This window comes from Calypte anna, chromosome 14 (genome assembly GCF_003957555.1).
Source record: "Calypte anna isolate BGI_N300 chromosome 14, bCalAnn1_v1.p, whole genome shotgun sequence".
In the NCBI taxonomy this organism is placed as follows: domain Eukaryota; kingdom Metazoa; phylum Chordata; class Aves; order Apodiformes; family Trochilidae; genus Calypte; species Calypte anna.
Window position 1 is genome coordinate 2,597,501 of NC_044260.1, and position 11,580 is coordinate 2,609,080.

An 11,580-nucleotide genomic window follows, 5' to 3' on the forward strand; every position below is an offset into this window, starting at 1 on the left:
CAGAGAGTTTCAGAGCTGGGTCTGACAATCAGCCTGCAACTGAGCCATCCCTGCTCTGCTGCTCCATCACTGGGTGCACAGCTCTGTTTCCAGGTTGCTTGGAGACTGTGTACAGAGGAGCAGAGAGCTGTGGGTGACAGGCAGGGCCCTGCCATTCCCACAAGGAATGGGCTGCACATGGAGCTGGGGGCTGCTCTGCCATCAAACTGAGAGGGAACTCTATCAGAAGGTTCCTGAGAAGGAAACAGGAGCCTGGGAGCAATCCTCTGATCCAGGTTTGTTAAACTCTGCTGCACTTCAACACATACTGGGAGCTGCTGTTACAAAACCAGCAGGGCTTTATCCTGCTGTTCCATTCCCACAAAACAAAACAAAAAATATCAGGACACTTAATCTGTGTGTTCAATCAGCTTACAGCAAGACAAACCAGTTAAACCCTCAGCTGGAAGCGAAGCTGCCCCAGCTTAGCTCACACCTTCATGTTTCTGTATGAAATGATAGCTTTCTACCATCACTTCCCACAGAAAACAGAACTTCCCATCAGGAGGATTAACATTTCCTATTGATTGCCTGACAATTAGTTCACAGAGGCCAAAAGAAAGCTGGCATTTGGACAAAGTCCTATCAACAGCCATAACCTGCAGGCAAGGCAGCTTAGCCCCTAAAAAATGGCCAAGCTTTTAACTTCCCCGCCAAGGGCTGAAGGAGTTTGTGTCCTTCTCTCTGTCCCCAAGGCCACGGGTGTATGTGCCACAAGCAGCATGTTCCAGCAGCAGCTCCCAGCCATCACCCACCTGCCCTGTGCAGCACCCAGCTGGACACATTCCCATTCTTCCTTTTAGGAATTCCAACTCTGGAAGCATCACTGGCATCTTGAGAAACACGCAATACAGCCAGTGAGTATATTTATTTAAAAATACCAGTTCAGTGATTTCTGGCACAGGCCCACTTTTAAGAGAGAAGGAAAAATCTCCTGTATTGATACCTCTTCCCTAAAACTGGATATTTTGCAGGCTATTTTTTTTGCAGATCCCCTGCCTCCTCGATTCACCCTGCAGCAGTCACTCCAGGATGTTCCTGTCATTTTGCAATGCAATTAACTGCACAAGAAAACAATCTGTATCAAGGAAAAAAAAGGCTCCACCTCACTTAGAAGAACTTGTGACCTCACCCAGCTGGCCTGGGTTTCTGAAGCTGGTTTCCTGTTGAGACAGCAGCACTGTCCAAGCAGAAGATGCACAACTCCTCTGACATGCTGCTCTCAGCCATGGAGCAGCAATTACAAACTCACAGCCTTTAAGACTGTTTTGTTCCTAAAGAATAGAATCATAGAATCATAGAATTGGCTGGGTTGGAAGGGACCTCAGAGATCATCAAGTCCAACCCTTGAACCACCATTGCGGTTGCTAGACTATGGCACTGAGTGCCACATCCAGTCTCTTTTTAAATATCTCCAGGGACAGAGAATCCACTACTTCCCTGGGCAGCCCATTCCAATGCCTGATCACTCTCTCTGTAAAGAAATTCTAATATCTAACCTAAATTTCCCCTGGCACAACTTAAGACCATGCCCTCTTGTCTTGTTGAAAGTCGTCTGGCAAAAGAGCACAACCCCCCCCTGGCTCCAACCTCCTTTCAGGGAGTTGTAGAGAGCGATGAGGTCTCCCCTGAGCCTCCTCTTCTCCAGGCTGAACAGCCCCAGCTCTCTCAGCCTCTCCTCATAGGGTCTGTGCTCGAGTCCCTTCACCAGCCTGGTTGCCCTCCTTTGGACCTGCTCCAGGACCCTCGATATCCTTCCTAAACTGGGCGGCCCAGAACTGGACACAGGACTCGAGGTGTGGCCTCACCAGGGCTGAGCACAGGGGCAGAATCACTTCCTTGGACCTGCTGGCCACGCTGTTCCGGATACAGGCCAGGATGCCATTGGCCTTCTTGGCCACCTGGGCACATTGCTGGCTCATGTTCAGCTTCCTGGCAATCCAGACTCCCAAATAAACTTTAACCAAAATGTTCTGATTCAGTCAGCAAAGCAACGTGTGGTTAAAAAGGATACTCCAAAATTCCCTGCTTTTTTTCTTGTTTAGACATCAAGTGTTGCTTTCTGCAACAGTGGCCAGGATCACATTTAGCTTTGCTTCCAAGACTGGTACCTGGAGAAGAACTGAGCAGCCCTGCACGGCTGAGGCAGTGAAGCACACACAGCATGCTGCTAAAATCACCTGCTTTGTCCCCACCAAGTGCTGCAGGGGGAGATGGCTCTGCACCCCCAGACCAGCCATCCCTTCCCCAGGTTCATTTGCATTATTAAACCCCCAGGGGTTTCAGTGGCCATGGCACAAGGGGGTGGCTCAGTGCTGCCCTAGCGATGACCCAGCACAGTGGGGTGGAGCTTTTCCTACACCACCAAAAAAATGGAGCAATTTCTTTCAAGAGGTCAGGAAAGCTTTCTGGAAGCTGCAGGTAGCATCAGAAAAGATTTCTAATGCACTAAACCACTTCTCACTTGAGCACATAATGCAATGACCTCTAAAGAGCAGTTCTGGTAACATTAGCACAGTATCTGATCCATTATCTTTAAATGAACCTAAAAATACCGTGCAAACACCCAAAAAATCCATTTGCTTTCACAAACCCCAAGTGTATCCCATTACAGCATCAGATTGAAACACTTTGTTAGATCGGTTCTAGCTATTTTAGAAGCTTAAATCATTACTATTTTAGGATTTTGACTCTTAGACAGAGCCTGATGTTTAAATTATTTGCTCTAAAGAACCACTATCAGATCAACTTGGAACCAGTGAATCACAGCTTCATCCACGAAGAGGTAATATCAGGATTATTTTGTTTTAGATGAATAAATATGAGCAGGGTTGGATTCCACCTTGGGAGTGCAGGTGCACAGCTGGCAGCTGTATTTTACCTTCAGTGCTGTTTTGTTAGATCCCAAAACCTCCTTGGATGCACCTGGACAAGAACAAATCCTTTCCTGCCTCCTCACCCTCCTCTGCTCCCTTGGGTGCTTTGCCCAGGACACAAGCAGAGCATGCCAGGTTTGGTACACTCATTATTCCTTCACAACCTTCTGAAACCCCCCAAGAAATCCCTGTGCAGAAAGATGACATTCTCTTCCTGAAGGCAACACCAGAATATGCTTTCCAGAGGCAGCCCTGACCCCCCAGCAAGGCAGGAAGCCCGAGGTGACCCAGACAGATCCTATGGTGTCTGTCTGCCTCTTGTGAATATTTTATCAGTCCTCTGATCTGCTTCATCAGGCAGCCACATGATGCTGAAAGCCAAAGGGATGAGGACATGCATGCAAGAGGGCAATTAATATTTCCCAAATCCCTGAGTTTGGAGCCTTTGAATTTCTTCTCTTCTGCAACAAAAATCTCAAGTATTTTACACGCTGCCCACTCAGCAGTTGACACACAAGTCTGCTACCAAGTTCTACAATCCCTCTTTTCTTCTAACCAACAGGCTTTAGCCAGTTCTCTGCTGGAAAGCACAACAATTTACTAAGGTATCCTCAAGGCAACAAAATCTAGCACAACTAAAACAAGTCATTCTTCACCACCCAATACCAGAAATTTTTGTAAAAGTTTGAAGGGCATTTTCTGCATCTATTAAGGGGAAACAAAACAACTGAAGCTTCACCTGCCCTGGAAGCACCCACTGGTCAGGAGAATAAGGCAAACACCCAGGGGCCCATTCTTGCACACCTCAGGCACAAAGTTTCTCTCCTGGAAGCGGAACCAAGCAGCTGAAGCTGTCAGCATCTGGATTTTGGGAGCTGCCATGCTCTCAGCTGCCTGGGGAGGTGGAGCTCTGAGGCTGCAGCCAAGGCACAGCCCAGCACAAGCCTGGTGCTATCAGAGATCAGCCCACAGAAGGCACTCCTGGCTCAGCAGGCTCCAGAGCAGGAGTTGGTGGCTGTGGAAGAGGTGTGGGAAGGGCTGTGGGATCTCCAAACCTCCCACCCAGCCCTCCTGCTGGACCTCGGGCAAGGCAGCCACAGCCCTGCAGAGCCATTCCCAGGTTTTCATGTGGTCTGGAATTGGATCACAAGCGAGGAGGCTTTTTAGGGATGAGCAAATACTTACTCACTGACTTCTAACCTCCTGCTGCACGTTGCACTCGTACCTGGGAAGTTTCAGGTGGTGCTTTAGTGGCAAACTCCTGAGTGCCCTGCAGAGAGCACAGTGTTGGGCAGAGGGAGCAATGTCTGCAGAGAACACGGTTCTACAAAACACAAACCTCTCTTCTTAACAGTTTCGAGGCTGAAGGGCTCTCAGTAACGGAGACGTTAAACCAACACAACATTATCTTGTCCCTGAGGAATTCTGGGATGAACTAAGTGCCTTTATAGAGCTTTGAGGGAACACCTGAAAGCAAAGCAGAGGAGAGTCCTTCCTTTCCTAACCAACTGTTCTCAGCAAGCATCCCAGTACAGCTGTGCCCCTTCTCCCCAGCAGCCTCACAGCTGACACACAACTGGAAAAAGCCACTAAAGTCCTCAACTTGAGTAAACTCAGGGAATGTTTTCCTTTGGCTTCAGCAACCCCCTTTGAAGGGTACACAGATCAATGTCAGTACCAGAGATGCTGACCCCAGCTTGGACACCCCTGACACCACAAGCTGTTCCTTGGTGCTGCATTAATGCCACTCACAAACCCACTGACCTGGCCCAAGCCTTGCACCAGCAGCAGCCCCACACTGAAACAGAAGAGCTGCCTGGTTTTCTATAACTGGAAGTTTGTACTGCTAGAAAAATTCGACCCCCAGGCTGCACAAGGCATCACATCGTGCCAGTTCTCCCCAAAGGGTGCAGGAAACAGATAAATATGGAGATAGCAAGCAGCTCTGGAGCTCCTGAGAGGCAGTGCTGAAGGGTAACTGCTCCTTCTTGCCTTGCTCACAGCCCATCTGGGAACACAGCTCTGCAAGGCCAGAGAGCAGCCTGGAGGTGTCAGGGAGGAGAGGCAGGGTTTGTGCAGCCCAAAGTCCCTGCAAAGCCCCAAGCCCAGCAGGCAGGGGCTGAGCTCTCACTGCTGCAGCATCCACACACATTCCAGTTCCAGTGGAGTTACTGAACATGTTCAGGGAAACAGATCCCTCCCCACCCTTCCTCAGCCTGCTCAGAGGCTTTAACCTGCCACTGAATTCATCTCCCACCCAGAGAGACCCAGGTCAGTTTTCTAATTAAAGAGACCTCAGACTTCATTGGGAGATAAACAGGAAATGTCTCAGATAGCCATTATAAACACCAAAATGAGATTTTTCTCCCTAAGAGTACTCAGATGTAGGCAAATGCCAACCTATAAGACCAAGCACAAAGCAGATTCTGCCCCTGCCTGTAAACATGGATGTGTTTCACTCTCGTTTACAGCTTTGCAAATACCTTCACCACTGACAACAAGCACGCCAAGTAAATAACACCATTTTTTACATTTTTCTTAAAAGGATGTTTGGGGGAGCCAGAAATTTTCCATTACTGCAGTTGTACTAAATTTTATCTTTTCTTCCACACAAGAACTAGAAAAACCACTAAAGCAGTATTTCTTTGGCAGTCATTGGCATTGTAGGGTTAATGTTTTAGTGGCTGATTGTCAGTAGCTCCTCACTGTACACAAACATTCAGTAATAGTCCACATAACTTGCTTTAATGGGAATAATTATGTTACAATAACACCAATTCCAATCTACCACAGAGACTGCCAAGTGGCTTGAAGAAACACTAAATATAGTTTGGCATACTAACTTTTATGCAGGACAGGAGCTATTAAAAGATATGTTCAAATACCCCTGTTGGAGTCACAGCAGTGTCATGGTGTACAGGGCCTGGAAAAAACTATTTGTATACAAGAACTTGTGTTTAAACAGTGGGAAAGTAGGAGAGAAGCTAAGTTAGCTTCTTGCATAAAAAAAAAACAAACAAACCCCAGCCCCAGCAAACAGATCTCTCTAAGGTGGTTAGTGGTGTCTCCCAGATTCTCACCAAACCAGATCTGCTCACCCCTTGTTCAATTTACTGTGACAGCCCCAGGGCAGATCCAGTATCTCCCAGTAAGCACATCAAGCTGGGAAGTTGGGTGACTTCACCAGACCTTCAACTTTCCAGACCAGTTGGTTAGAGTCAGTTTTAATCTTCAGGGTACTCTGTTGTTTGCACCTAAAAAATGAAAAAAGAAACTGATGGGAACACCACTGCTGCTGGGACTCCAGACTCACACTGAGCTGTCAGCCAGCCCAACCAGTGTCATAATTACCAACCTGCTTTCTGCAGGTAAACAGCAGGACACAAACAACCTCTGTGGGCTTCATTCCTCATAGGAATTACTCAGCTATGTACTGCAAATGCTTATTAGTGTGCCCTTTGAAAGCCTTTAATGAGGATACCCCTCAACATTTATTTCATTAGAGATGACTGCAGCTGTAGAGCAGAATATTTTCCTGAGCTGCTCATCACAATCTGCCTCCTGTTGTAATTTAAAAAGGGGAGGAAAAGTCAGACAAGCACTGGCAGATATCCTGAAAAATTACCTTTCTTAACACCACACACAAACAATGTAAGCCTTTTAATTTCTGAGCCTAACAGGCAGCTGATGGGCTAGAAGTGTCCCAGGAAAGGGGTCACCCTGGCAGGTACTACCTCACCTCCTCAGACAGCACCCACTGAACCCATTCCCTGACTTCCCAGGGGAAGCAGACACAAAATGTGTGTGGAACAGAACAACTATGGGATAACCCTTGGTCCTCAAAGGTTTAGAGGGATTAATACGTATGAATTCCACAAAAAAGCCTTCTCAGCACATTGGGCCCTGAAGAAATCCCAACCTACCTGAAAAACCCTCCCTTTCAGAATGAAGGTTGTTCTTTTCTTTTCTTCTCTTCTCCCCTCCTTTCCCCGCTTAATTTTTTAAGCCTAACTAAAAGTTCCACCAAGCTGTTTCCAATGGTCTGTGCTGGAATTTGGACACAGCTCAAAATAAAGTCAGCTCTGAGCTGGTTCCTGTGTATCTGCCACAGTCAAGCTGCCAGTTTCTTTCTGAGCCACTCACTAATTTGGCTCACGTGGAGCTGAGGATTCCCCTGGAAAGCCTCTGGTCCCTGCACACCCCAGCACTGCTTCTGGGGAATTCTCTCTGCCTGATGCGAGATCCTTCCCTATGGCATGGGAATCAACACACACCGAGCTCCCCAGCTGCTCTGGGAGAGTTTGGGTGTCCCCTCCCAACCACAGGTTGTCACAGGGGCTTGGGCAGCCTCTCCAGCCCTGCTGACACCACCTGAACTCCCCATTTCCACCACTGAAGGGCAAAATGTGTTGTTTCATTTCCCCTTTTCCTCCAGGTCTGTACAGACAAGTAATTGGAATTTGACTTTGTGGATTAGGCAGAGCTTGAGCTGTTCCCCTCAGCAGAAATGCTGACTTGCACATCTCCAACACTGACAACAACTCTGCCAAATACATAAAAAAAATACTCAGTGACAGACTGAAGACTTAGGGCACCCAACAACATCCATAAGATAATTGCTGCTAAATATTTGGGACATCTATCAATTACTCTGGAAACCCGTGCACTTAGCTAATCCCCTCTTTAATTAGTTTCTTACATCTATTTCATAACTCTATAAAATAGTACCCTGGCAGACTCATAGGCTTCCCCCAAGTGCCATTCCTCTGCTTTAATGAAGCTCTTGCCACCTTTCTTATTTTCCTGCTGAGGAATTACTTCTCTGGTCCTAAATCACAGTTTTGGCCAAGGTTGGAAGCTGGCTGGGAGAAAGGCAGCACCACTCACCCCTGTGCCAAGGATGAATCCTCCACATCCCTTCATCAGAGAGAACAAAACCATGGTGAGACACAGCAGTGATGCACAGCCAAGGTTTGCTGATCTCACCAGAACATTCCTGCTCTCCTCACCTTCCCACCTCAGTTAGGTTATAAAAGAAGCTCAGAATTAATGAAAAGAATCACCCTGAGGAGCAGGGGCCGACACAGAAGATGTCTCAGACACAGTAAGTGGCAGGAGGCAGCACCCTGGGTGAGCTGACAGAGATGGGGACACAACCCCTCAGCACAGGGGCCCAAACTGGTCCTCCAAATGTAGAGAAGACAAACAGGTGCCTTGAGTTTGCCAAAGAGTGGGGTGTGAGTCCACCTGTGCCTGATTAGGACAGGCCCCTATTGGGCATGAGCAAGACCAGGGGGCCAATAAAGGTAGGACACACACCCACAGAAGGCACCTCAGCTCACTCTGGTGCAAGGCATGGAGAGGCCAGCAGCTCGTCGAGCCTCTGGAGCAAGAAAGGCTCTTCCTGCTACACTTCTACCCTGGAAGCGCTGTGTGGTGGCTGGAGTCCTGGAAGAGACCAGCAGCTCGTCGAGCTTCAGGAGCAAGAATGGCTCCTCCCGCTACATCCAAATACTGCAGCTTTTGGTTTTCTTCAGTGTAACAGAACTGAAATGGTTCTGGGACTCAGAGTCAGATCCTCTGCCTGTCACCTCTCCCAGGAGCTCCACCTTGCTTATCAAAACCACAGGAGACAGAACTGAAAGCTGAAAACTTCAGCCCAGAGATTTGCAAGTGAAACCAATCACAAATCTTTCACTAGTTAAGTGAATTTACTTGGGGAAAGAAAAGAGCCTGGTGAACACTTGGCTAGCACCTGAAACATCAGGAGGCTGGTTATAGTAATTAGCACTTCATTGTAATGCAAACACATTCGACAACTCTTGAAACAAAGTGTTTTGGGAGTTAACTTTTATTTAAAATGCAGAAAAATACCATTTCTCCTGCTCTGAACAGTGACTGGTCTCATGCTTGGTTTCTTGTTGCAGAGCTGCAGGGCTGAGACATCCCTCTCACCTCCTCAGCTGGAGGAGGAGAGATGCAAAAGCATTTCCAGAAATAATCTCTGACTATCAAATTAAAGTCTTCACTAGACTGTGGGCTGTGATCAGCCTCGAAAGCAGTTACTATTTTAAATGCTGTTTTTATCTAAGTGAATATAGAATGCCTCTTTCTGACAGGGTATTTTGAAAGTCAGATAAAAGCACTGTGATGATGAAAAAAGAAAAAAAAATTAAAGAAAACTGCACATGACTGCAATGCCCTGGGAAATGTGACAGTCTCTGAGCTCCTACCTGTACAGGTAATCACACCTTGCAAAAGCCAACACAAACCTCCTGAGCTGTGGTAATTTTTATTCACACCCCTAAATCACAATCAAAGTTTCCCCAGGTTTCATTAGAATCACTGCAGACTTGAGGTGGTGAAAACTATTTCAATTCCATCACCATTGAAAAGAGACAAATGCTAAGATCAGCAACAAAAGAGAAAGTGCCACCAAGGCCACACAAACCAAGCCCTAGCAGGGACAATTTGGCTCATTCAAAGCACTTTTAAACATATGCATAGAATTTATAAGTGGGAGAAAAAGCAACAAGCACTGGTCCAACTATCATGATCACCCTCTTCAGCCTTTTCATCTCTGTTCAATGAAAAATCTGTAAACTCTTGGATGAAGAATCCATACAAGTAACTTAAAAGAGATTATTGAAAAAAAAGCACTGTATAAGCAAGGATGAGCTTCTCTTTAATTCTGACTGAAATGGGAAAGAGAGGAACAGCACTGAACCAATTCAGAGCCAGCTTATGAAACCAAGTGAGTCAGTGCCATTTTCAATATTTTTTAATGCAAAACTATTACAGATACTTGTCTGTACTTTAACAAAACTAGAAAACTTAACTACTCCAGAGCCAGGCTGCCAAGTCACCAGTGAGTACCTGGCCAAGAGTATGAGCAATAACCATGCCCAGAGACAACCCCACCCCGAGAACCTCGGAGGCAAAATGACAGAGCTGGGGCTGCCTTAGTCAAAGGTCACCAAGAACCTCCCAACCCATCCACCACTATAAACAGCTCTCCAGATTTAGTCCTGATTTTGCCCGTGAAGCAGAAAACAGCCAGAGATGTTTATCCCACTCAGTACAACACAGATTACTTGAAATTCCACTCGGGATTTGGAGCTGCAGGCAGGAAGCACCAAGAAAGGGAATGGCACTGATCACCCCAAGAAGAAAAATTCCAATAATTTATAGGAAATCAGAAGGAAAGGGCATGTGATTGGTGTGGAAGTTATGCTGGCTTTTATACTCAAACAAATGCCCTATTATAAATCTGCTGCTTGGCCATTCTTAGCTGACACACCTGACCTGGCTTATAGCTATGTAGGTCCCAGAGAAAATAAACTTCGTATTAACTGAGTGATTGGAGTGGAGGCTGTGAAAGCACCAACTCAGGGAATAGCAAAGTTTGTACTTTCAGTGCAAGTACCTACTTTCAGATTAAAGTTTTCACTCAGAGAGTTTCTGGAGAGAAAAAAACTCAAACCCCATAGAATTCTACCAGAAAGGCAGTGAAGTTCCACTACCATTTTGAGGAGAGGGAAGAGCTGGAGGCAGGACAGAGTCCTGGGGCTGGGCACTGATTCCACAGGCAACCGGACCGACAGCCCCGCTCTTATTTTGGTTAAAACTGAGTCACAGAGAACGCACCCGTGAAGTCTTTGCAGATGTGAAAAAGGGCAGGACCAGAGCACAGAACTCAACACTCACACAGCACCAGAGGAAGCGAAAGTCCCCCCAAGCCAGACGGGAACCTCAGATGCAAATAGCTACGGGGGGCTTGGGGAATCCCCTTCCCCCCTCAGCCTCAGCACCCCCGGGGAGACCCGAAACACCCCCGGGGGCTGCAGGGACCCAGCAGACGGAGGCCCCGAACCGACACCGCGCCCCAGGCCCGCTCCCGCCTGGAGAAACGCAGACCAGGACCTGCTCCATGCTCCTTTTCTTAACACCCCAGCACTCCCGGCTCCCTCCCGGCCCCCGTCCCGTCCCGTCATCCCGCCCTGCGCTGATAGGGCCCCTCCGAGAGCAGCCGGACCGGGCCCGGGGCCGCCCTTCCCCGCCGAGATTGCGGGCGGCGCCGCCTCAGGTCCCGGGCGGGCAAAGCGCAGCGGAGCCGCCGCCCGAGAGCCCCGGTCCCGGCAGAGCCGCCTCACGGAGCCCCCGTCCCGGCCCCGCCGCCCACCTGCCCACGGTCTGGTTCGCCAGCTGCTTCATGCGGTTGAACTGCTTCTTCATGGCGGCGGCCGCTCCCCCGGCCTCCCGCCGGGACACCGCTGCTCCGCCGCCGCCGCTCCTCCCGGCCCGGCCTCCTCCCCGCTCCGCTCCCGCCCACACCGGAACCGCCGCTACTTCCGGCCCCGCCTCAGGCGCCCGTGGGGCTCAGCCGGGTCCCCGGCAGAGGCGGGGCGGGAAGGGGAGCCCGGATGTTGGCGCTTTGACGGCAGCTGCTCAACTCGCTACTCTCTGGGGAGCGCTGCTGCTTTCGGAGCGGCAGCCAGGCCCGGTGCGGCGGAGCGGACAGCCCCGCATCCCGCCCCGCATACCGCCCGGTACCCACGCGTTACCGCCGAGTGTCCCCCAAGACTACCGCTCCCGGCATCCCTTACGGTACAGCGGCTGCTTCCGGGGGCGGGGCGGCCCAGCCCACGCTCTCTCATTGGCTGCT

General features: G+C 49.0%; 1 protein-coding gene across 5 annotated transcripts in view; it reads right to left on the bottom strand.

The window, feature by feature from the left end:
* Nucleotides 1-11,547, bottom strand: part of ARHGAP17 (Rho GTPase activating protein 17) — a 47,284-nt gene extending 35,737 nt beyond the window's left edge. For 4 of the 5 annotated variants that reach the window (XM_030460202.1, XM_030460198.1, XM_030460201.1 and 1 more), the window contains exon 1: nucleotides 11,098-11,210. In XM_030460202.1, the coding sequence (XP_030316062.1) occupies nucleotides 11,098-11,150 (53 nt within the window). In that variant the 5' untranslated portion in view covers nucleotides 11,151-11,210. Of the gene's footprint in view, nucleotides 1-11,097; nucleotides 11,211-11,479 lie in introns of those variants that run through there. The other variant, XM_030460199.1, reaches the window with a different exon arrangement.
* Nucleotides 11,548-11,580: the final 33 nt, after the last annotated feature.